The sequence below is a fragment of the Heterocephalus glaber genome, unplaced genomic scaffold (assembly GCF_053883595.1).
Source record: "Heterocephalus glaber isolate CG9 unplaced genomic scaffold, H.glaber_assembly_v1.0 deba00001504, whole genome shotgun sequence".
Classification (NCBI taxonomy): Eukaryota; Metazoa; Chordata; class Mammalia; order Rodentia; family Bathyergidae; genus Heterocephalus; species Heterocephalus glaber.
In genome coordinates this window covers 68,723,511-68,750,398 of record NW_028258324.1, presented here as the reverse complement: position 1 = coordinate 68,750,398, position 26,888 = coordinate 68,723,511, and the positions used below count along the sequence as shown (strand labels likewise).

The 26,888-nt window shown below is 44.9% G+C and overlaps 1 protein-coding gene across 7 annotated transcripts in view; it reads right to left on the bottom strand.

Annotated features, from left to right (window-relative positions):
- Dgkg (diacylglycerol kinase gamma) overlaps positions 1-26,888 on the bottom strand; it is a 187,498-nt gene that overhangs the window by 56,820 nt on the left and 103,790 nt on the right. For all 7 annotated transcript variants that reach the window (XR_204739.4, XR_015441042.1, XM_013072229.3 and 4 more), the window contains one exon: positions 24,861-24,925. Coding sequence is in view for 5 of the 7 variants with exons in the window: in XM_013072229.3 (XP_012927683.1) it covers positions 24,861-24,925 (65 nt within the window). In the remaining 2 variants the exon portion in view is untranslated. The remainder of the gene's footprint in view (positions 1-24,860; positions 24,926-26,888) is intronic.

The window sequence follows — 26,888 nt, the reverse complement described above, 5'->3', positions numbered from 1 at the left end:
AATTCCTCAGGGGACAGAATGACTGTCAGTGCCCAACAGTCAGTGATGGCATGAGGCCAAGTGACGGGAAGAACACAGGTCTCCGCACACAGCAAGGCCAAGCATTCCCTTCTGGCAGCAAGAGCATCTCTGTAGCCAGGAGATTCGCATCATGATTTTGTTTTCAAGGACCACTGCTAGTCTGAATCATGACTTTTGAAAGTTACTGCCAAGAGATTTAGAGTTTTAATAAAAACTTCCAGAAGCCACAGCTATTTTTGCCCACAAGTGACTCTTCTGGTGATCTGTCGAGGTTAAGAGGTCATGGTTAGGTCAGTATCACAGAACCTGTGGGAGGACCAAGTAGAGCCCTCCTCCATTGCTGCTGTAATCTCTGGGAAGTTTAATCTTTCTAAAAGCTCAGTCCCTTTATCTGTAAAATGGAGATAATAGAAAGATCTGGTCCAAAGGATATTGAAAAAATGAAATGCAATGATAGAAACCCCCTTCACATAATTCTTTTTTGTTTGTTTTTGGTACCAGGGATCAATCTCAGGACCTTGGGCGTGCAAAGCAGGTGCGGCACCACTGAGCTAAATCCCCAGCCCTCCCTCACATGATTCTTTTTTTTTTTTTGTACCGGGGATCGAACTCAGGACCTTGCGCTTGTGAGGCAGGCAGCAGAACCACTGTGCTAAATCCCTGGCCCTTCACATGATTCTTGATGCTCACAGAATGTTAACTACTCACTAATTGCGGTTATTATTTCAGTGTTTGGAGTTGGCATATTTGGATAACACAGTAAAACAAAAATGACAGATCTTATTGTATATACATACATTATATATTCATATTTTTCTGGGCAAGAAAATATATAATCATATTTTTAAGATCATGTATCCTGACTTTGGGCTAAAAAATATGTTCCCTACCTATTAATTGATTTTTCCAGAGACACAGACTACATCTTAATCTTATTTAATTATCTTGGCTGGTCACCCAGTTGGCCAAAGATGTATTGTGATTGTGAATATGCTTCTAAGAAAATGTATGTCTGAAAGTGAGACAAAATATTTATTGATGCAATAAACATTTACTCCACCAAGGGCTAGAAGGCATGTGATAAGTTCAACAAAGGTCAAAACACAGCTTTCAGTGAGCCAGGCACCTGGAAAGGACAAAGACGCCGTTCGCCTTGTGGGAAGCAAGCACTAAGCACCGGGTACACAGGAAGAGAGGCCAAATTCTTAGTGAGGTCAGGAGCAGTCAGAGTAAGCATCCTAGGGCAGGGATGCCAGAGTTGAGATCAGAGGGATGTGTAAGAGAGACAGAGAAAGGAGGGGAAGAGCAATCCAGGAAGAGGAAGAAACCTCGGTGTCTTAGTCTGTTTTCTGTTGCTATAATAAAATATCCAAGGCTGGGTAATTTGTAAAGAAAAGAGATTTATTTAGCTCACAGTTCTGGAGGCCGAGGAGCAGGCTGCTGGCCAGTTTTGGCAAGGGCCTCATACAACACCTTATTATGGTGGAGAAGCAAAAGAGGGAATAGGTGTGTGGGGAAGGATCATGTGTTTGAGAGAGAAAGGAAGAGCAAATTGAGGAAGCAGAATTAGCCTTATAACAACCTGCTCTCACAGTAGCTAATTCCTCTAGCAAGCTACATTCTTCCTTTCCTGGGGGTGGATTCCTTATGATCCAAACGCTCTGAAGGCCCTGGCACCTCTCAGTATCATTACACTGGGGACTGCGCCTCAACATGAGTATCAGTACTGACAAAACACAGCTACATCACAACACCAAGCGATGGGCCAGAGACAGAGAGCACAGAGTTGCTGCAGGCGACACAGGGTTCAAGGTGTGGCTTGGCCAGGTGTGGCTGGAGAGGCAGATTCGAGCAAGATTGTGAAGACAGGGATGCTAGGCTTAGGTGTTTGGGGTTATCTTAAAATCTAGAGGGAGCCACACACCATGCTTCAGTGGAAAGGAGGGTGATGGTGGTGGCAGTAGTGAGCTGATCAGATTTGTGTTTTTAAAAGATTATTCTGTCCAGGTATGGAGAGTGGATTGGAAGGGGTTTGACAGACTGGGGCCCTGGAGAACAGTTTGGACATGGTGAAGGAATCCAGGAGAAAAACTGGGGAGTGAAGGTAGTATTGGAGAAGATTCAAAAGCTAAAATTTAGGAGGTAGACTTGATGGGGTTGATTAATTGTGAGGCGTTAGAGAGAGTAGTGCAAGTAATGCCCAAAGTTTTGTCTCAGCCTGATAGATGGCGGGTACCGTTTCCTGACAGAGAGGCATAGGAGATCTAGTCTCCAGGGGCAGTCAGTTTTTGTAACTAAAAGACAGCACGTTTGCTTTTGGCTCATCTGTCCTTCCTTCCTTCCTTCCTTCCTTCCTTCCTTCCTTCCTTCCTTCCTTCCTTCCTTTCACCCATCCACAGATCCATGGAACATTTATTGGCAGCTATGTGCTGTGGGCATTGGTTGGACCAGGTGGTGAAAAGCCCAGAGATTAGAGATGTTAGGAGGGGAGGACCTCTGCCTTCACAGAACTTCACCACCATGCTAACATTTGATCCCCGACCCCCCAGGAGACTGTGTCAGTTTTTCACTAATATTTTTCATTACTATTGCTTTTCATTTTCAAAGAATAGCATCTACCCCGGGAGGGAGACACTATTGCTACAAATGAGGAAATTCACAGATTGGAGTGGATTCTCCTCTCCCTCCTCTTCCTTTCTCTTTTTCCTTTACCACTATCGGCACAGCAGCAGCACCTAAAGCCTTTCTAAAGACCTCAGGGAAAGCCCAAGATACGTGATACCCTACAGTTTGAGACTGGAGACACCCTCTCTCCCCGCCAACCACAGAGCCTGAATGCCAATGCTCCTTTTCTTTCAAAGTTGTCTCGCTGGCCACCTTTACTCACACCCTGTTTGGAGGACTCTGCTGCAGCACGGGCCTTGGGCTTCGGTCCATTTCATCATTCTTGTTGTCTAAGAACACAGCATTTAGTAGCTAAGAGGCCAGAGTTCAGGCCTGACTTTGTTGCTTACTGACTGGCAAGGTTTTTTGTCAGTACTGGGGATTGAATCCAGAGCTTTGGGGGCTGGGCTACCTCCCTAGTCTTTTTCTATTTTATTTTTTAAACTTTGGGACAGCCGTTGTCCAGACTGGGCTTGAACTTGTGATCCTCCTGCCCCAGCCTCCCAGGGGACTGGGATGGGGAAGTTATTTTAGTTCTTTGCATCTGCATTTCTTCTTCTACAAAGTAGGAACACTGTTCTCTACTCAACAAAGTTGTGACACTTCCGTGGCAAATGTGAAGCACCAAGCAGGTGTTTAAGTGCTCAGTGCCTGTCCTTCCTTATTGCTATGAGACACCGGCCCTGGAAGCTTCATTCCCCAGTGGCCACAGGGGCAAGGGCAGGAGCAGTGTGAGGGTCCGTCCCAGGAGGCCAATATTTTTTGAATGAAATAAAGCTAACAATGTTTTAATGACTGCGGGAACACTCTCTCTGTGTCTCCCTTCCTGAGTTTTCCTTGGCCACCATTTCTTTCCCTCTCATAATCACCTTTCAGCTCGAGATGACTAATCCTTATCCAGTGTCCTGAAGTCAATTTCTAGGTCCACAAGACTGCTAGGTTCCTGTTGAACCCATTCTTGGGGCAGAAGATCCCTTCTGGGCTCTCAGGGGCCCCTCGGCCATATAGATGAGTGACAAACAACAGCAGTGATACTGTACATGGACTCGATTTGTGGGTTGTCTTAATTTCCCCTGGTTTATAAGAAAATAGCATCACTTGCACACTAGTTACTTGAATCTTTTCATTTGACACATGAAGGAAAAAAATGAGACTAATTAAAAATGTTCTTTTGTGTTTGTCAGCAACTTAGGGCTGGAATCAGTCACCCTGACAGCTATAAATAGCCTGTTTTCAAGGATGCCCAAAAGGAAAAGCAAGCTAGCTGCTGGGCATTTGTACCAGCACAGGCCTTGTATTCAGCTCCCGCCACCACCCGAGCTCCTGGTGGCCCTTTTCTGAGATTCAAGGAAGTTTCAAGGGTAATGGACTTTTGAAGTCATCAGAAGTCAACACATGAAAACTTTTCTTTGGGCTTAGAAGTCTCCACAGAGAACGCTATAGTTATTTCTAGAAATAGAAGCCCTTGAAGTGAAGGTATTCCTCTTTGTGGTTTGAGCTTTGATAATCAGGTTCTCGGAGTGGCTCATGACTCAGACCGTTAGCTGGGCCTCCTCTGTCAGTCAGCCTCAGGCTGGGTGGCCTGGTGAAGCAGGTGCTGCCCAGGCTGGCGTCCTGTGTTGTGCGGAGGGGCAGAGTGACATGCCACAGGCGCTTCTGGGCTAGCCGTTCTCACACCCACTGGCCGCGATACCACTAGCAGCGCTTGGAATCCCTGGGCCTCAGGCTCCTCGACTTACAGTGAACAGCCCCGACCAGCTGACTCCTAAATTTTCTCCAAGTTCCCCCAAGCAGACTGAGCCAGCACCGTACAGGGCAGGGTGGGAAACCCCGTGCACTCCACAACTGCTGGGGTGTGGAAGTTCAGGGGCAAACATTACCAGAGCTCACATTTTTGAAAGAGAATCCAGAAAGATGGATTTTTATGTAAAAACCTCTTGAATATTAGTGTTGGCAACTAATTTAACTTTTTAAGAGAACACTGTATAGGCCAAAAACTGCCATCTGGGAGGACTATACCTAGCCAACAGGCCATTTCTGTACATTAATTATACATTTTCATAAGGTTCATCTCAACGGAAAAACAAAACAAATGAACTCACATGATGCCCTTTGGATTTGCTGGATTATTGGTGATGGTATTGCTATGACTACTGAAAATAACAGAGTAGGATCAGGTTATTAAGTGAATAGCAATCTAGCAAATCAAAGAGGAATAGCAGAAACACAGAATTCACAATTACGGTAGAATTATAATTGAATGATGGATGTTAGTAATAATATTGAGAATACCTATTAACATTCTGCATTATTTGAATTCCAAATGCTTTTGAAATTTTAGTAATTGTGTTAATCAAAGTTTACATTAGGAGTTAAAAAAAAAAAGCCAAGGCACGTGGGCTAAGTTGTTTTTTTTCTTTGGTACTGGGGATGGAACTTGGGTCCTTGCGGTTGCACAGCAGGCGGTGAAACCACTGAGCTAAATCCCCGGCCAACATGGGCTAAGTTTTAAGGCCAGGATGTCAAATCCTGGAAGGGGCCTGTGACTGTCACCTCCCGGGTGCTGCAGGGGCCATCTGTGTCACTGCACTCAGCTGCCCTGGCCCATCGGAGGGCTTGTCACCACTTCTAATCCACCCTGCATGCTGTCCCCTGTTCTTGCTGCTCATCAGATTGGGTGCTCGGTGACCCCAAGGCACGGAGCTATGGATGGAATAATCTTTCCCAAGAGGTAGCATGGCCCCTTTGGTTCAAGAGAAAGTGAACACCCAGTAATAAGGAAGGAGGCTTTTGAAATAGCTGTTTTTGTGCTCTGAATGAGACTCTTGTGCCTGCTGCTCCTGCCAACAGATTTGTGTTGGCTCAGTGTATTTGAGCTTCAAGGAGGCAAGGTATTCCCTGGCTTTGTTCCATCCTTGGGACAAGACTGGTTTTCTTGGCACTCAGAAAAATCCAGGCTGATGGATGATGAGAGGACTGGAAACCAGAGGCCAGGAGGGGATGGACAGAAACACAGTGAGCAGAAGAAGAGGAGGGAGCTTAAGAAGGGACCTATGAGGGGAAAGAGGTGGATCATGAAGTGAGAAACTTGCTTGTTATCTTATTGTATAAGCACTGAATCCTGTTAATAAGCTATGAGGACACTTCTTAAGTCATTTTTACGTGTGAAAAATTACCCATGAAATCACAGCTGACAGATTGTTCACACTTAAGTGGTCTTGGGGTTCAGAGATTCTCAGCCAGGGGATCACAATGTCCAAGGAGCCTTCCAAAGCATAAATGAAATCCATAAATTGCTGTCAATATCTCCTAATGGAGGATAGCACTTGTATGCTTAATCATAACAAAGGCCATCTAGGCTAACTAATGGGTTAAATTCTTTAAAAAAAAACCCCACGAAATAGAATTAAATTAATTATATTGGTTAATGCTTGGTAGCTAGAGATACAAGTTGTGTGGCAAATGGGTATTATATAATAAAAATGGGAATATGAATTAGAACAGCTCTCTGGGTGACAACAATCTTGTTTAATTCAGCCTCCTTCATTCACTGGGGGTGAAGAGAAATGGTGCATTATTTCATAGTAAAAAGGTGCACGTGGAATTATCCATCCCGAGTCTGGACAATGGTGTTCTAGGCACCACGTCATTCTAGGGGTACATAGTTGGGGACTAAGACCAATCCTTGATAGTGTGTCTGGGAGGTACAGAGCTGGAGTACAAATGTCACCTCTTGCCTTCCAGTCCACATCCCCTACCATGCTGCTCCCGCTGGCTCTCACTGCTACTCCCCAGAGGCATCTGAGGGAAAAGAAACAGTCAACTAAAGTTCCAAGAGCTAGTGATGCAAAGCTGTGGGCCATTCTCATTCATGCTGTGGACTGGATTTGCATGAATACATTACCCAAATCAGGCACATGGCCATGGGATCTCAGCTGAAGGTTGGTCAGCTCTGGTTGCTTGGGACTCTGTGATACTCCTCAGAGGATCAGTGATCTAAGCCGCCCTGTTGGTCTGTGGTCTCCACTCCTGAACTAAACTATCAAGGGGCCAAATCCAGAGCCTCCAGGAGATGTGTAGGGCATTTTCTCTGCCCTCAAGGGCAAGTCTGGGCTCCAAAGAATCTGCTTCAGAACAATGACTCTTCTCTTCTATACAAGACAGCTTATTTCTGTGGACTATGGACACATTCTCCTTTGCTAGGTTGAATTCTGTCGGCCACCTGACAGTATCTCCTTCTCACGCAGGACTCCAAGCATGAGGAAACCTGCCAGAGTCTGAAACGGGATCCTCTCAGGGCAGCACATGGACATATGGGCACAGCCACAGGCGGCAACAAGGCTCCTCTGAGACTCATGGTCCATGGCCACCCAACATGTTCACAGATGCTGCTCTCTGAGGACATTGGGTCTCTTTGAAGTCCTCATAGCCTGGCCAGAGAAGGGTCACAATGATGTGAATGTCATCACTGTAGGGAAGACCCTTAGGAGAGCCCTGGGGAGCCAGACAAGGTGGGTACCATCTTGTCAGGGTTTTTCTAAGAGCCTGAGTCTCTAGGGTATTTTTAAGCCAGTATCTGTTCTTGTCAGGAGAAAGTAGCTTCCTTCCTGCATTAAAAAAGAAAAAAGAAAGAAAGGAAGGAAAAAAAAAGAAAAAAATCTCACTGAGCTTGGCTGCTCCTTGGCATCTTTTCTCCCTTTGAAGAGTTATTCCGTTATTTGTAGAAGGAAAATCCCCTTCAGGCTGATTTGGCTACAGTATTTATCAGGGAGCAAAGTCAAACACTGGGACAAAAAGAAATCCCTGCCTGGAGAGAGAGGAGGAGAGGCAGGATGGGAATGTGTGTTCCCCAGGTTCTGTTGTGACGACTTAGCTGGGCTTTACCAGCACCCGCACATTCATCATCAGCCCATAAAGCCCAGATCTGAAGGTCAGCAGGGACAGTTAAGACACAGGCGGCCCAGGACAACTTATTAGGACATAAACCCTGAGGGCCTGAGAAGGCGGCTGCTTTGCTGGAACTGAGCCTTCTGCTGAGAAAGGCCACTTCCTGGGTCCTGACCAACCGAGGATAAAAAATGGGACTGCCAGGGGGGAGCAGAGGCAGAGCCCCGAAGCAGATCCATGCTTCGCCCCACTGTGATTGGCAGCCTTGCTCTGCCCACCTGGCCCTCCTTCTGCAGCTCAGCCTCCCCCCAGCTGTTGGGAGTAATCTCAGTTCCGACTTATCACACGTTTACTGTGCTGCCCGGACCGCAGGAGTTGTTTTCCAAGCCAAATATCCCCAACTTGATCCTTACAGCTACCTTCTGTGGGGAGGAGGGTGCTCTCGGGTCTGCTCTGAAGGTGCATCTCAGACTGTTTTGGCAGATGCAGAATTAGACAGCAATAATACCACAGGGTCAGGGGATGCAGGCTGAGTGTGTTTGCTCTCTTCTCTTGCTCCCTCTCACAGCCAGTCTTTCTGACCGTGAGGCAGTGCCTGGCTCATGACAGGTCGGGTTACAAAATTTCCCTGGGTAAGCTGGTTGTTTGGCGCTCTGAACACATTTCCCCATAGAAACAATATTATGTTGAGGTTGGGTTTCCATACTAACCCGCACAAGCCGATGGGCCCACTAGGTACCCTAAGTACAGTGTCTAATTTTGGAGACATGTTGGTGGAGCTGAGTGGACTCTGGTTACAATTTAAAAAGGCCTGGGTTTAAGTCACAGTTCAGTCCTGCACTTGCTATATGCCCTTGGGCAAATCATTTAGTGTCTGTCACTTAGTTTCTTCATCTTTGAGTTGGCATAATATTACCTCCACTGGCGTGAATAAAACTGCCTTTGTGGCCTTATGGATTCTGAGTTCTAGCTTGAAATACAAGTGGCACATTTTTCCTGGTGAATTTGGATTGGGGATCTTTGCTTTCCTCAATTTCTGGGGAAAGACACATGGGAACTCATTTACCCTATAGTAACTGGTGGTAGGAGTCTGGGCTGGAATTTTTACTAAGATCTACCTACAGATGCCAGAGGGGAAGTGAGAATAGTAGAAGCAGGAAGGGTAGTAGAGGACACACACTTGGGTACACAGCATCTTTCTTTTCTTTCTTTTTCTTTCTTTCTTTCTTTCTTTCTTTCTTTCTTTCTTTCTTTCTTTCTTTCGCTATCAAAATTTTGGGTGGGCAAGCTACTTCTTCCTAAATTTCCTGGGAAACTTCTATACCATCAACCATGAAGATGCCTCCTGGTCAGAGTAAGCCCAGAGAAACTAGTTTCCTCTTTTTCCCCATTCTCTAGTCATAAAATCCTTAGCAAGACAAGTCACAAATTCATTAAATGGGGCAGATGCCTGGATACGTGCCCCCTTCCCTTCCCTATTCCATCTTCCTCCTGTGCCAATTTGAAAAACCTTAAATAGGAAAGCAGCAGCTAGAGCCTCACTCTGCCTGTGAAGCCTGTAGAATACACTGCCAGCAAAATCTTTTCTATTTCGTCCTTTTGAAAATCTCAGCCATATGCTCTCTGCTTTGCTTCCACTCTGACGTTTGTGACTTCTTATACTTGTGTATGTGTTTCTAACACCCATTTCAGGGCCTGTGATTTATGTGAACTTGTCATTCCTTGTCAGTCCCTAGCGCTATTCTGTGGTGTCGAGCTCTACCCTACTTGATTTTTGGTGCTATCTTTAAGGTCGGGCGGTCTCCTCTCATGAACGTGACTCGTTCGATTTGCCCCTCTCACGTGCAGTTGGCAAATGTGTTCCAAATCTGTAGGTGCAGCCCTGATGTTCCTCCTGCCAGTTCCTCGGGGGAATGGCCTGGCACCACCTCTGCTGTGCCTCTTATTTCTAGCTCACACCTGCTGCCCCTCTGAGGGCTGTGATTTTAGAGTTTCATTTGGACATTCTGTATTTTATCCCCTTTAAATCGCATTTTAAAGCTCTCCTGTCTGGTTTTCAAGTCTCTGGCCAAAAATATTATGTGACAAGCTCCTAATTTCTTGCCAGGGATCTCTCATTCCAGCATCAAAATTCCTGGTCCAGAACAGTCATCCTTAGGTCAGCCACAGCACCTCAGTGCTCCTCCTAGGTTCTCTTTCTTTTAAGACACTTCATTCTGCCTTGGCATGGTAACAGTAGCTTAGAGAATCTCTTAAATACTCTACCATATTGTAAAGAAAAGAGATATGTTTAATTTAGACTTTCCTAAGTGTACTTAAGGATGGACCACTCCCCTGCCTCTGGCTAGGTCTTCCTTCCTGACCATTTCCTTCCAACATCCTGTGGAAGGCATGTTAACTCACGCTACTTACTGTTGAAGACAACCTGGGTGACTACATCCAGGAGCAGCACAAACCCTCAGGATGAGATTGTTAGCTGTTCTCTTCTCCTTCTCCATGAGGTCCAAATCTAACCTAATCCAGCAGAACTTCCTACTTTTACTTTTTTCCAAGACAGGAATTGGGCATTTCCTTTTTATTTCCATGTTACATCCATTTCTTAATCAGACTCTGACTTTGTTTTATGTTCTCTTTGACTTCCTGAATCCTTTGTCTTTTTGGATCATATCTTTTTGATATCTAGGAACCCTTTATCAGTGCAACTACATTGAATTCTTATATTTTCCGGAAGCCTACTCATTCTCTTCTTTTGTAGGGGGCCAATTTACATTTATAACATCAATAATTTTGACCAAAGGTAAGCAAGCAAAACAAATATTCAGTCCCTATCATATCCTTACATTTATAATTCCTGGGGACCAATGTACCAACTTGGAAGTTCAAGGATCTTATGGGTCCCAGAATATGTTTATTTGGCTTGCACAGTGGTTTTTAAAATCGGAAAATTATACATACAGACATACATACATGGAGCCCAGCTTCCCTTGAGAAATCAGATCTATTAATACTAGGTTGTTTTCCTACCTGATAATAATCAGGTTCTTCCTGCTCTCTTTACTGGCTGCTTTCATGCTCTCCAGTTTTAAATAGTCCCCACCACTCCCTGAAGCCCCACACTAACCCACCTCTCTCACTGATACTCACTGCAGGCACTGGGACTCAGTGACCACTCATACAAACGTTTGTAAGGGTCTTTCCCTAGAAGCTGCTTCAAAACACTCTCTCTCACTTCCTTCCTTCCTGTCTGTGGGGCTGGCACCTTTGGTCCTGAGCCCTGACGTGTGCCTGATTTCAAAGGCCGATGGGCTGTAGCAGGGTGAGAGCGGAGGCTGTGGGTGTTTGCAAATATCATGTGCCCAGAAATAAAATATCCCCACTCATCTTTTCTGGGGAAAATATTTTCTGTTGTTTTGTTTGTAAATTAGGGTACAACGTGGTAGGCATAACATTGAGTAATGAACTTGTCTTTTACCTACTGGAAAAGTAGCCTAAGCCCAACTTTATCTTTCCATTAAAATTCCCATTTTGTGTAAGTGAAGATATTAGGAATTTAAACCTTATACTATCTATCAAGTTTTGATTATTAAGGGACAAATTACCTAGTTACTAGGTTACCTAGTCCTTCAAATCTCTTATTCTTTTCTAATCCATTGACTTAATATTGCATATGTCACACCCCCCCCCCCCACTTACTACCAGTTAGATGGAGGGAAAATTATACATAACATCATGAACCAGGGTATCAGCACAATGTGGAGGGCATCCTGTTTATCGTCAATCCTGTGTACATCTGCAGAAACCCTAGCTATGAGTACTCTGTCTCTTTCTGCACCCAAGTTCAGGGACGAGGTGGCAGAGCAGAGGGAAGGGAGAAGCTGACCCACTGGAACACGGTACCGACAGCCTCAATAAAACCTCACTAAGACTAACAGTGGAAGGTCTTCACTGACCTAAGACCTTGCCACCACCACTTGCCCTATGGCAACCCAAAGCGGGAGATTACTAAGACACTTTCAGCTCATTGAGTTCAAAGGCAAAGCAGCGTACTTGGCTTGATTGGCACTCTGGAATGCTCTCCAGAAAGGTCCACTTCCAAGATTAAAGGAACTCTCTATTAAACAGAACAGAAGATGTCTTGTTATTAGACAGTGAAGAATTTCAGGCTGAGTGTAGACTCAATAAATAAGAATATTTAGTGATTGCACAGTCCCTGACACTTTCGTAATTGGAGAGTATGAAGTACATTCTTGGAAAAGAAGAGCTTTTCTTTCATTGAAGAGCGTTAGAAGATTGAAGTAAGAGCACTGAATAAGTGCGCTGGAGAAGGAAAATGCTTTCTTAGCAAAATGGGAAGTGATAAGGCTCCCCTCACCCCTGCACAAAATTTAAACACTTCTACAATCTTCAAAGCAGAGATCTGATGGCCCTCTACAGAGGGTTGTTTATGGTCAGGACGCTGATGCCGGGAAAGGGGTTGAAATCTAAAGTCCCGTCTAAAGCTAAGATTTTGTAAATTATTACTGCAGATAAGAACTATAACACCATGCATTTAGGTTAGAGAGTCTACAGTTTCCTCATTCATAAACTGCTGTGTGTTCTTACAAATTCCTACAGTCATCAATAGCATCATACTCATCCCTGAAAAATTTAAAAACCATTAATTTGTCTACTCTAATTTTCATAAGTTAATTGTGAGATGGTTGTAATTTCTATTTTACACACCAGAACATTAAGAATCAGCAGTGAATGATTCCAAAGTAAATGAGGCTGAGTTGGGGCTGAAACTTCAGATGAAACCTAGGATTCACGTGCACATTTCACATCGGGGCCACACGGCATGCTATAACTGACTTGAAAAGCAATTTGCCCAGGGGTTCTCAAGAGATAATTTATTTATTTCCCTAAAGAGAGTTACTAAGCTTTTTGATTAATGAAAGGCTGTTTTCAAAATTTCCTTTGGTAGAAAAATAAATGCATTAAGAAATGTTGATTTAAATGAGGAATCAAATGTTACCACTTGACTCTCTCTTGAGAACATCTATTACCCTTTCACCTTGTTCTCCAATTTCTTCGTAATAAAATGTGTGTAATTATGAACATTTTAAGGAAGATGTGAATATGCTAATCATATCAGCTCTAAATTAAAGACGGTCTCTGTTATATCACAAAAATACCCTTATTCAAAAGGTTAATCTTTCTCCAAAGCTCTAATTAGTAAAATGCAATAGAAGGCTAATGAACTCTGACATTCTCTTTTCTTCAGAGCTAAAAACAGGCAAGCAAGCAAGCAAGCAAGCAAGCAAAACAAACAAACAAAAAGGCTTATTAAATTATGGTTAAAAGCCACCTAAATTGATTTCCACAAGAGAGAATCTGGAATTGTGGTAATGAGGAAGAGAATGACACACAGGTTTGTTTTTTGTTTTTTTTCCAGTGTGGATTTCTACTTCTACAACCAAAGAGTGTGCATTAAAAGTTCAGGGTGCTAGAAAGCCCTGTGGTTGGTTTCCATAGGTTCCCCAGCCCTGCTCTCTATGAATTCACCCAAGTCAGCACAACTGGTTTCCTTTGCCTCTCTCCTGACTCGCTCCTTCCCAGGGTTTCCCCCCAGGGTTTCCACTCCTTTCTCTCTCCCCGAGTCGCTGCACTATGGTGAGGCTTCAGCAAGGCTCAGTATTTACAGGTCACGGTGTTTCTAGGAGCCCTGAAACTTCGGCTCTGTAAACTTTGAAAGTGAGTCATTCCTCCACTGATCCACTGAAAAGATATTTAGGGTCTGAGTCCCTGCCCGGTCCACTCGCTCACGTTTAGGAGAAAGGGAAGACCCTGGGGAGACCACCAAGATCTTACCCCAGCTGCCTTTCCACCTCCTTTGGGGTCTCCCGGTTTCCTCTCACGCCCTTTTCCACTCACACTGTGCCCTTTTCCCAGGCTGCTGCCCTCCTCCTAGCTTGCCCCTGGCACCTTCTCTCCTCGGTTGGTGGAGTGCCATTGCTCACTCAAGCTCTCTCTCAAAAGTCACCTTCTTTTTGGAATCTAATCTCACTTCTGCAGTTAGGTGCTTCCGCAACACCCTCATTGCTCACGTCCTCTTGTTCAAACAAAGCTCACTGTATTATATTATGTTTCCTTTAATTGTGCAGGCTTGGGGCAGGGCTGGTGTTGGGGGCTGAATCGTGTCCCATGTGGGAAAAATATGTTGAAGCCCTAACGCTCCGTATCTGTGAATGAGACTTTATTTGGAAGTAAGATCTTTGAGATGTAATCAAGGTAAGATGAGGTTATACTGGATTAGAGTGAGCCTTGTGCAGTGACTGGTGCCTTTCTAAGAAGAGGGAAATTTGGATAAAGAGACACACAGATGTACAGAGAGAATCCCAGGGGGGGATGGAGGCAGAGATTGCAGTGACGTGGCTTTGTACTTGGCTTGTGCCAAGTAATGCCAAGGATTGTTGGTAACCACCAGGAGCAAGGAGAGAGGCAGGGAATGCAGTCTCCTTAGGCTGGGAGAACTAACCTTGCTGACATCTTCATCTTTGTTTTTTTTTTGGTACCGGGGATCCAACTCAGGTCCTTGCACTTGCGCAGCAGGCGGCGGAACCACTGAGCTAAATCCCCGGCCCTCCTTGCTAACATCTTAATCGCAGACTTCTAGCTTCCTAACCACGACAGATGACATTGCCGTTGCTTTTAGCCATCTCCTTGTGATCTGTCGAAGCAACCCTAAGACAGTGAGGAACTAGCACAACCTGTGCATGTGCTCATTTCCCCAGAAAGAAGGGGCTGTGGGGATCCACTCTTTCTCTCAGCTCTAGAACAATGCTGACACCAAAGAGATGCCCAGTAAGGCTAGTGTGGTGGCACATACCTGCAGTCCAGGCACTCTTGGGAGGCTGAGGCAAGAGGATTCCAAATTTGAGCCTAGCCTGAGGAGGAACTTAATAACTCAGTGAGACCTTGTCTCAAAATAAAGAATTAAAAAATGATTGGGGATATATAGTTCAGTTCAAAGGCCCTGGATGGAATCTCCAGAGCCGAAACAAACATAAAAAAGATACTCAGTGCATTTTGGCTCAATGAAGGATCACGCTCAATATCACCCGTCTAGTCTTACATCAGTGGGTCCTAAGCAGGTTCAGACCCTTCTCTGAGTGAAAGCTTATGATGAGCTTGAGAGATAGCAGTTTAACATCCAAATAATGAATTGTAGGAGGCAAATCAAAGTGGGAGAAAATGTGACAAAAAGCCTTGCCACGGATTCTAAGAAAAAGTCAAACATGGCGGCCAGGGCTGGGCTGGGCAGGGAGGGAGCCTCAGAAAACTTTGGAAACAAGTAACGGGTGATGGTTTTGCCCCAGGAAGAGATGTCACACTAGACTATGGAACCTGGAGGGCAGGGCCGGAAGGGAAGGGCATTAGGATGGGCCGGGCCAAGACTGGGATATCCATCCTGAGGCCCAGTCGGGAGCTGAGGAAAGTGGCAGGTAGGGAAGCTCACAGGGAACACCCCAGCTGAAGAACGAGGGGCAAAGTTTTCCCATCCCGTGTGGGCCTGGTGGTGCAATGTGTCCACGCCTGGGCTCAGAGGGATAACATGCTTGTCGTTCCCGCTGAATGAAACTTTCTGTTTTGGGGAACCTTGGCAGGAAATTCCACAATTTTGCTCCATAAATCATTTCAGCCTTTACTATGTTCCTAGGCCAGAAGATTCCTCTTCCCTTTCCAAACGGCAATGCCTTATTTCCAAAGCACACCCTCCCACACCCCATTCTTTTCTTAGCTGAAGCGAAAAGTAGGGAGGTGTGGTCACTATTTCCTGGATGAATCCTTCACCTGAGGCCCACTCCCAACACATTCTCTGTTTCTCTCCAGGAAAAAAGATTTTTGTTTATTTATGGTTTTCATATGGAAAACCTTCCTTCCAACTATCTCTGGCTCTTCTCTAGTCTCTTTCTTAGGTGATGGGACAGCAAACTGGACACGTGAGAGGAGGGAAAACACAGCCATGTACGTGCAGACTCTGGAGACAGACAGATCTAAATTGCCTTAGAAGCTCAGGGTGGACCTGAGCTGGTTGCATAATCTCTGAGCCTCAGTGTGCTCATCTGAGAAGTGGATCGGTAATATTTATCTTATACTTGGAAAGGTGTGGCAGTTAAAAATAAAAGTTCTCCATAAACGATGGACACTAATGCAGTATAGGTTGGAGCACGACATTGGGAACACTACCTTTCTAAGCCTGAAAATTAACACCCTTGTAGTCACTTGTGCTTAAAAACTGTGCCCCTGCAGAGCTGAGCTGGGGACTTGCTATTAGTGACAGTCACAACAGAAACTGCTTCTACTGAGAACCCTAACATCATGAACAGAACCCGGAAATGCATAGCAAAAATAGGGTCTTTCTTTTTTATCCTTTACAAAGTAGAGTGGCATGAGACACCACATAGTTTTTTCCACTGCAAAGGGATTTGACTAACAGCTTTAAAACCTCATATTGACTGGACAAGATCACTGGGATCACTGGGAAATTTTAATTAGAAAAGATGAATAAAACACTCTGAAGATAAACACACTCTAATCCACTGCTTTCTACTAGATTCCTTCAAAATCTATAAGTGCTACTGTGTTAATAATGTTTTAAATCAGTGTAGGAAGTATGATCTAAACATGCCATGAAATCATACCTTCTTCAGTAATTTTTTTTTTTTTTGTTACTGGGGATTGAACTCAGGACCTTCCGCTTTCGAGGTAAGAAGCAGAACCACTGAGCTAAATCCCCGGCCTCTCAGTATTGTTTTAAACTACAAAATGTGTGGTGATTTGTGACAGCAGGCACGGGAGACACATATGGTGACACATTCCAACTTTACAAATGCGTGGATTGAAATCTAGGAAGAGCAACTTGGTCAAAGTCACACAGACTAGTAGCAACTCCAGGCTGTCTGATAATGAAATGTATACTCTGGGGCCTGTGCTCCATGGGAACCCAGAAACGTTTGTTCAGCACCGACTTGCACATAAAATGTGAGAACAGGGCCAACACCCTGATGGCGCACGCACTACATTTGAAGATGGCTCTAACTGGTACAAGTGGTATCCTTATTCAGAGCTCAAATAGTTTTTTCTAGTTACTTTCCTCATTGATTTACTATGCAAAATAACCCATTTTTTTTTGTCTGTGTGAAAATCCTTTTAGATATTTCTGGGCAATAATCACTTCTCCCCAGGTCTTTCCTTCTTTGGGTAAAATAGTAACGGATTCAGCCTTTTGGGTAAAACAGGGTTTCAAGTTCCAGTGCCTTCTTTTTTTTTGGTACGGGGGATTGAACTTGGGTCCTTGTGCTTGTGCAGCAGGCGGTGAAACCACTGAGCTAAATCCCCGGCCCTCCAGTGCCTTCTTGACCTCTCCCTTCTGGAAACCTTCTAGACTCAACACCCACTAAGGACAAGTCAGTTCTCACCTTACTTTGAATTTATGAGTTTTGATTTTCTTCCATGAGGTTATCTCGCCAACCTGAACCTTCTGACTATGGTTACATACTGAATTGTGAGCTCTTTGATGGTAATACTTTCAGAAACCAATCAATCAATAATAAGTACTGATAACTTCTGGATTATTTGGCCTTCAGTCTTGAAAACCCAGCTTGCTTTCAAGTTCCTTCTGATACTATCACAAGGCGATTCAATTCTTTGCTGACACAAATAATGCCTTTTTATTCTAGCCAAGAAGGGAATGGAGGAAAAGGCCTGTTGAATTGAAATAAGGAGCTGCTCTGGTAAAAGGGCAAACTTGGTCGGGAGCCCTGAGGTCTCACAGTGCGCTCCAGCACAGCGTTTGAGAGGTTTTACTGTCCATTCCCACACAGACTGGCAAGCCAGGAGGGAAATGCTGTTAATGCTAAGAGTCTGTGATTTCACTGTATTATGAAATTGTGAGTGTTAGGGCAGACAGTACTGCACACAAATATTAATGACAGCCTCCTAAGAGCTTTGATCAGCCCCAGCTTTAGTGATCCATGTGGCCCTCCTTCATTTCTGCAAATAATCAAAAGCTGACTGTAAACAAATAATCCAGCCCCAAAAAACCTGGACTTTTGCAGTTGCTCAACGATGAGTGCTGCATGAGAAAAAACACAAACGCATATTTCTTTCGTGTTACTGTCTGCCTCTCTCCCAAGGAACCCTGGGAAGGGTGGGGTGGGGTAGGGGGTGGACAGTGTCTAGACAGTCAAGGAATTAAGTATATTGCTGTTAGAAGTGACTTGAAGAGTCAAAAGTACAGCGCTTGAATGCAAAGCCTGAGGTTGGCATTTCCTTTACAAATGCCCACACGAGTGGAAATAAAAGTAGAAAACGACACACCCAACTTCTTCAGGGGCTTCTTTGAATCCTATATATTTGAAAAAGAGTTTGATATATTGTGGGAAACAGGCAGCAATAGACTGGATCTCTGGGTGCTTCATCTGTTTTGGGGTGCTGGAGAGCCGGAGCCTGGTCTAGGGCACAGAACGAAGACTCCCATGGTGAGAGCTGTTGATCCTGCCATGGTTGCTGCTCTGTGCATTGGGATAGTTGAACATTTGGGCTGCGACATTGGGCTCCTTCACAGAGCCTCTGGAAATAATAACTTAGAATGGTCTGATTTTTAGATAAAAGATTATCTTGTGGATGTATATGATAATACAGAGTACATCAAGCATTAAGAGGGAGGGGGAGGCCTTTTCATCTTCAGAATTGTGTGCCTGGAGCTTTGCTAGTTTCTGTTGTGCCTCTCACTAAACTTTCAGTGTTCAGCTGTGGCTGAGGATGGGGAAGGAGAGGGGCAGGTAAAGGAGCATGAGTATCTATACAGGAAGGGCAGCCACATCTCCAGCATCCGGCTTCTGGGCTACCCGCCTACCCAATCGATCTGCACACTTGGGCCCCAGCTAGTTCACAGTAAGTACCCAAGGAGCACATGGCACCTGCCCTGTGCCGTCCCTCACTTGTTCCTACTTGGCTCCTCCTGAGGCACTGCAGCTGGGGTCAGTGACTTACTACCTTGATCCTGCCTTTAGATTCTGGACTCAATCTCTGGCATTCAAACCCCAAATTTCCTCCTTATGGAGCCAGTAAGAAAATTCCCTCTTCACTTTTGGCCCAGGAGAATCCAGTTCAAGCCAATCCCAGCCAATTGGTGCCATCTTCCAGTCTTCCAAGAGAGGGATCAGGTCCGACTCAATGTGTCACTGTCGGGGTCTCCTCCAGTGATTAGTTGTCCTTCAACTTTTCAGTTTAAGGACCTTATCTATAGAGCAAAGATCCCATGAGAACTGAATCCCACCTGCCACACCATCAAAAAAGCCTTTTATTGTTGATGTATCAGCAATTGAAGGCAATGCTTTTCCTCATATTCAACAACAAATATTAATCAAGAACCTACTATGTGCCATGAACTTAATCTTAGTTCAACCAATGCTTATAGCAACCAGACTTTCAAGGGAGGAAGCAAAGGATTAAAAAGATGAACTAGGGCCAGGGATTTAGCTCAGTGGTTTAGCTGATTTAGCTCAGCTGCCTGCTGCGCAAGCACAAGGACCTGAGTTCGATCCCTGCTACCAAAAAAAACCACAAAAAGATGAACTTGCCCAAGGTCACACAGCTAGTGGGTGGCAGAGCCAAGTTTTGATGCCAGCTTGGACTATACACTGCTGCCTCCTTCCATAAATATCCAAGTGCTTTGTTACTTGCAAGATGTATTTTCAACCTCTTAAGGACTCAGGCTACATCAGGGCTTCTGAGGAGCCCCTCATGAGCTACTCTGTGGGCCTGGCTCCAAGAAAGCTAACACTCCAGAGCCTGTTAATTACCCAAGTGCTTTGGGAAGGGTGCTCAGCTCCTGGTAGGCATGAAGCACCTCTGCGGTCTCTTTGAAGAGGATGACAGGAAATAACTTTGCTTCAGTCTCAACTGCTGAGGGACATAGTCAAGTGGATGACACTCAACAGGTTTGGAATAACACATTCCTCAAGTGCTCTGAGTTTCTAACCAACAGTTCAAAACCTCCATCGTTAGCTCTCTCTTTCTGGATCCTGAGAGTGGCATTGGAATTAGGTAGGTTTTAGGAACAAAGTGCAGGGATACAAAACCCTTTGCAGGGACACAATCCGGAAACTTCACAGAGGACCTGCTCTTGGGTAGCTGGAAGTTTTAGTGGCTTCCTTGGCTCCTGTGTTAGTACTGACCACTGCCCATTTAGGGACTGGAAATCCCTCTCCTGCTCCCCTTTCCTCCATCCCTTTGGCTCTGTTGCAGTCTCTCTACTTCACAAGCCCTGGAAATTGTGTTTTCTTTTATTTGTTCCTCTCCCTTGCCAGAGCCAGCTCATGGGTACGAGACCTGTGCAATAAGTCAGGGCCCCATACCTAGGAAGGTCTGGGCTTAATTTAATGTTCTGTAACCAATTTGTAATTCTGAGTAGTTTTTGAATAAGGGGCCACACAAATCATATAGCCAGTCCTGCTCTTGCTGCAGATACTGAAATAGGGCAAAAACTCATACTGTACAAGAAGTGAGTGGGAGGGGTGTTTACGATCCCCTGCTTCCAAACTGAGCAAGCATTTTCCCACAGGGGTAATCCACAAAGTCCATCGTGGCTCCACCCTCCTTAGCTTCAGTGTCTTCAACGCTAAAATGTAAAGTATAGCACTTATCCTTGCATAGGACCATGAACATTGGTTGGGATCATGTAAAAAGTAGCTATCAGAGTGCCTGGTATACACTAGATATTTATGAAATAAAATCCCAGGGAGAGAGCGGGTGCAGAAACTCCGGGGCTGGAACTCTGCAGTGAAGAAGCAGGTCAGAAATCAAATCAGCTGTACTGCTTTGAAAAAGTCTATGACCCCACTTAGATCACTTGGTTTCTCCCAGACTTAATTCCTTTACATGCAATATGAGAATACTATTTACCTTGTAAAGTTGTTTTGGGATTTAAACACTTTAATATATTTTAGAACCCTAGTTCATCATCTGGCATCTAGTAGGAGATAAAACAAATGGATAATAATTCTTAGTTTGGTTCCCTTATATCACTGCTTCTACACTCAAAAACAATCCATTTATGAACGATATTTGAGATATGATCATTAGACTGTTCTTATATATTATTACAACTTTCCTGGCATTCTATGGCCTATTAAATGTGATTTTTTTTTGTATGTTAAAACAATTTTGAAAAAATATATGAAGATTCAGTTCTTTTTTTTCCGCCAGACTATGAATGTTCTGAAGGCAGGGACCATTCTTACTTTTTATCCCAGAATACTTTCTAACACGTGGTAGAATCTCAGTTGAATTAAATCTGTGTTCTGTCCTTTATGCTGACAATGAGATGATGATCTTCACAACATTCCTTAATTAGGGATTAATAATTAGCCTATCAATGACGAGGAAGAAGAAGGGGCCCAAAATAGTCTCTATCACATGTGACTCATATTGCTGTCTTCTTGGGTTTGGTTCTTGCTCCATTAAGAAGACTATTCCATGGCCAAAAAGAATATGAAAAAAATGTTCGACATCTCTAGCTATCAGAGAAATGCACGTTAAAACGACATTGAGAATCCATCTCATCCCCATCAGAATAGGTACCATGAAGAATACAAAAAACAGTGAAAGCTGAGTGAGGATGTTGGGGGAAAGGCACCCTCCCATGTGGTTGGTGGGAATGTAAACTATCATAACCATTATGGAAATCATTATGGAAAATCCTCAAAAGACTAAACACTGAAATACCATTTGACCTAGCTATTCCATTCCTGAGCATATTCTCAAAAGAAGTAAGAACTGTATACTACAATGATACATGCATACTCATGTTTTTAGCTGCATAATTCACAATAGCTAGGCTGTGGAAACAGTTTATATGCCTCCCAACATAAATGGATAAAAAAATGTGCTATATATACACAGTGAAATATTACCTAGCTAGAAGGAATAATGAAATTAGTCATTTGCAGGAAAATAGGTGAAACTAGAAACCATCAAGTTAAGTGAAATTAGCCAGACTCAGAAAATTAAATATCACATGTTTTCTCTTGAACGATGAAACCTAAAATAAATTTTTAAAAAAGGAGAGACGCTATTGATTTTAAAATCAGGAGGTAGGCTACTGGAGACAGGAAAGGGGCAAGCAGGAGTGAGGAGAAAACAGAGGGGGGAGGGTAATGGGATTGAAATTGATGAAAATACATTAAATGCACGTACCAAGTTCCCCAAATAAACCCAATAGTCATGTACTATGAACACACACTAATAAAATATAATAAAAATAAAGCTATTCCATCAGGAAAATACCTTTGTGAAACTAAACGTCTTCCATGGCACGGTTGGTACAGAGAAGCCACTGGGGGAATAGTATCCCGAAACCCCAACAGTTGAGTCATAATTTGAGGCCTCTCAGGATACAAAGGGGTCTCAGAACTGTAACTTTTAACCATTCAGGGGCTCGGGGATCCCTTTAAGGGCTCCTGATAGTTACGGACACTCTTGCAAGTAGAGTTCCAAGAGGTTCTCAGAACTCCCTGAAGACCTTGGATCCAGGGTTAAGAATTCTCATTAGAACAGCCCAGAAAACTGAATTGGCATTTTGAAAGAGTCAAGTTTCCAGATAAGTTCTAGCCCTGACTACTCACCTTCTTCCAATGAAAACAAAACAATTACAACTGTCTATATTTAACCTCAGTTTATCCTCAAGGGCCGAGTCCCAAGCAGTGATGGCTTCCAGCCAAGCAGGGGCTACTCACTGGAGAACATAAGTTCAGCTGGTTAAAATGAAGGCTTGTTTGATAATATCGTTTACATTTCCAAATCCTGGGTATCAGGCTTTCTTCCTATCCCTGTGGCCCTTCCTAAGTTTAGCCGCTGGTGTAATGGGGTAACCATGGCAACAACCACCTGCCTATTTAAAACCATCTCCAATGCTAAATAAGGAAGCCCAGAGAAAATGGCTGCTTGCCTGCCTCTCAGTGGACAAACTGAGCACTCCTAGGTGTTTTGGAGACTGTGTAAGCAGGCAGGATGGCAGCACACAGTCCCCAAGCCCTTAAGAGCAGGGCTTTTGTGACCTTGTGAAACAGGGGCTGCCTCTAGGTATCTTCATTTCTTAGGTGAGCACATGGATTTCAATGTACGTCCATGCAGTTGCCACCCCAGGCTACTAAACCACCTTGACTTCAACCAGGTACAGAGAGAGGCATATATCTACGCAATCCTAGCCTGCAAAAGTAGTTTTGTTAATGGGATCCGGAAGAAGTAAAGAAGACATTTATACAGATTACATTCAATTTGCTTGTACTTTGTATCAAAATGTACACTACAGTCTCTTCAGACAGATTTATCTAACTGTACTTAATCAGGTGGATGATTGATGATTGCTCTATTTGTGTCATATATTGACCTATCTATTGATTTCAGAATATGGGGAAATTTCCTCTCTGCTTCTTTATTCTCTACAAACTGCTGAGATTCACTTCTCTCCCACGCGAAGAGATCAGACAGTGTACCAAGTTGACCCTTACTTTTCCCCATGTGTTTTGTACTCTCACTCTTTTGTGTCTTTTTATATACAGTATTTGGTTTCTTCTCCCTGGGTTGCCCTTCTGTTTTTGCCCCTTTGTTTTTGCCTGGAAAATACATTTTTCCTTTCTGGGTCTTGGTTGCGAGTATCTCTGTCAGTGGAAAACCCTCCATGCTGAGTTCCACGCTGTTGTATTCCCATAGGACACCTCAGTCCCATCACTTACCACTGACCATTGCCACTCATCTGCCTTTCAGCCTGTTTCCATCAGGGGGCCAGAAGGGCCCTTCGCAGGTCTGCCCAAAGCACCTGCAAAATAGTGTCTGGTGTGTAGTAGGTTTTCAAAAAATACCACTGAATGAACGAATGAATGAATAGAACCCATGGATTTCAAAGGCATATGGCATCTTCATAGGCCCATGAGAATGAGTTATATGTAGTATTTGTGTGAGAAGAGGCCCTTAAAAAGCTATGGAATGGGTGTAGGAGGAGTATTTTTAAAGAAAGTGATTGTGTACACATATAGGAGTAAAAAAACCAGAGGAGAATCAATAGTATCGTCAAGTTTGTGATTACAGTAATACGGGGTGGAGGCACACATGCTAGTGGTATGTAGTGAGTGTGTAGATTCTCCCTTTGTGTGTGTGTGTGTGTGTGAGAAAGCAAGAAAGAATATGCTGTGACCATTTGTGCACATTCTAATAAACTTAGTTTAGCTGCCATTAAATCCCACAGATCACCCGGGACCTGTGGCTTTGTTATGTTCCGTTTCTGATTCCTTAGACTTTCTTCTTAGCTAGCTTCCCAGGCTGTGGGGCAGGGCCAAGAGTAAGCAAGACAGTGACCAGCTCTTTCACGTGCTGGGCTTTCAGTGAATGTCTTCAGCTAACACTCTGAATTTCTGCTTTTAAAGAGAATCCTGGGCGCCAACTGAAAGTCAATCCATTTGGTTGGAAGATCAAGCCTCAGTTACCGTCCAGCTTCCTCCCCACCTGCCTGAGGTCGGAGGTGGGCTCCAGGGGTCCCCACGAGATAGTACAAGAAAGGACAGAGAAAGGCCAGAAATTGGCCAAGAGAAGAAAAAGAAAGAAGGAAGGTAGGTGGGCATTTGATAATCCCAGGGGTAGCTATCTGGTACCAACTCAATTCTGGCAAATTCTCTCTGCATTCAAGAAGGATCTGGTTTGAAAACGACCTGCGTTTCTTTCTCCGTCGTTTTCAAACCTTACACCCAGGCCGCACACGGGGCCCTGGCTGAGGCTGGCGCAGGGCCTCTCTGCTGCTGCCCCCTGCTGTCTGGGAGGGCAGAGCGACTCCCTGCCTGTTCCCTGGCCCCAGCCCCAAGGCTGCCACCTCTTTCCCTTGGAGGCCCGAAAAGCTGAGCCTCCTGAACTGTGAACCCTTCTCCTCCCCAGGAAAAACGCGGGGCGAGGGCCGGGGAATCTGCGCGTCGAGCGGGACCCCGCGTCCCCCAGGGGCCGGCACCCGGCGCCCGCTCCACCCCCGGGTCCTCCCTCTGCACAGATGCTCGGCCGACGGCCCGCCGCAGGTTTTTCTGACACTTTCTTCCTGCTTGGAAATGGAAACCGTCCTTCCCGCAACGTGGCAGGAAAGCGAAGACCCAGGGCGGCCGGGCCAAGAACATTTCCGTGGGAGCAGGTGGGAGGCCGAGGTCTGGCTGGCTGCGGGGGGCGGGCGGGGTGCCGAGCAGCTGGGCGTGCAGCCCTCTTACCTGCTGTTGAATTTTTCAGGGTGTTTCTCTCTCATCATGTGGAATCTGTGTGCAATGGAAGCATCCTGAAAGCAGAAGAGAGGAAGGCAAGATGCCTGGTTAGTGGCTGGGGCCATGCGTGGTGGAGGGTAGGGAGTGAGTTCCCCAGCCCTAGACGACCTCTCCCAGAGGAGGCGCCAGGGGGACCAGCGAGGGCCAGCGACACTCAGAGCCTACTGTCCTGTCCCAGAGCCCTTGTCACTCTAGCCCAGGCCTGGGGAGCAGATAGGTAGTTCAGGGGCGAGAGTGAGGGACAGCCGCTGCCCTTTGGGAAGAACGAGGGTCTTGGAGCTGGCAGACAGCAGAAGCCGGCTGTGGACCTGGCTATGTCTTTGGAAGTCCCTTGTCGTATTGCTGTTGTTTTTCCTTTTTGGAATATTTTGACTCACAAGAAGTGCAAAAATAGTACTGAGTTCCTAGGGCCTTTTCACCCAGATTCCCCCAAGGCTAACATCTTACATAACGACAGTAGAACGTCAAAACCAGAAAGCTGACATTGGGGATGCTACTGTGCGTTAACTCTTAACCGTCTGTATTAGTAGAAATCATGAGTGGCATAAGAGAGCAGCCTTGTAGATAATAAACATGTCGAACTTCTAGTTTCTGCTTCCTGATCATTCCACCCATATCCTCCAAGGTCAAGAAGAACTTGGAACCACAGCCTATGGACACTTTGTTGCCTTCCTATTTTGACCTTCTTGGCTGCACTCTTGGCCACCTGCACCTCAGAAGTCCCCCTGAGGATGATCCCATGATACTATGTTTCCAGGCTCTCCATCCTCTGGTACAAACTTCTTAGCCCCCTGCCCTGCCTGCAGCCCACACTGCCATCGTGGGCAGCTTCCTGAGTTCTCGTGGCTGTTCCTAGCATCTAGATGGTGGCACTACCACAGTCCACAGCTCTAGAACCAAACCTGAGACTAAACTCAGTTTTCCTCTTCAAACTTGGTCCTCCACCCTTGTTAATGGTCTTGTTTTCCAGCAAAAGAACGTGTTTCTGGCCCTCCCTGCTCAGACCTCACGCTGGCACTGTAGGTGCAGGTGCTGGGTTTCAGAAATAAACAGGCGAGTTGGACTGGAGATGTGGGCCATCCAGAAACAAAAAAGCCCATTCAGATTTGGTCAGGAAGCAAAAAAATGCAGGAACCCTTTTACTGGACTATGTGGTTAAAAGATGTCTGAAATCCCATATAGCAGATTTCCAGCTAATGCATATTCCATTTCTTGATAAAGAGACTCTATAAAGGAACATTTCTGAATGCAGATATTTTCTTTGGCTTGTTTTTAACATTAGCAGGTCTAGTTTAGGGAAGAAGCATTGTCGAGCACATAAGTGCGTGTGATGAATTACACTTGGGATAGGAGTGACCCCAGCCAGCAGCCACCATTTGAAAAGAAGGAAGGGCAAGTCAAGAAGATGGGATTGTGGCTGGGTCTGTGGTTGGCAAACACTCCTTACTGAAATTATGTCTTGGGAGTATAACAATTAAAGTATAGTTACTGGTTTAATTTTTAGTTTAAAACGCATCAAGAGTTGAAGGGGTGGCCGAGGTGCCCCTGTGGACACTTGGTGGGAAGCATGGAAACCCCAGTGTGGCCCCTCGCACCCCCAGACGGTGCCTACTTCCCTCACTCTGGGTAAGTCTCAGTGAACATGCTCAGTAAGGTGCACGTGACACATGTCAGACGCTTCTCTGGTATTCAAGAAAACATTCCATCTACTTGTATCCTTTTGAAGCACTGATTTTCTTCCATCAGGAAAGGAAGAAAGAAGAAAGCAATCATATATAGCTTGGCACAATCTGTACTTCACTATTCTTGCCCCCAGTACAGCTGCCCCTGGCTCTGGGTTTTTAATTCTCTGGAATATTGGCACATGCCCTCCCTCAGTACAGGTCTAATTGTCCTTGGTTTTTCCATAACTGGTTTTGCAGGGCTTCTTTTCTCAAAGACCAGCCTTTATAATGTTATTAGTTTAGCATGTGGTTC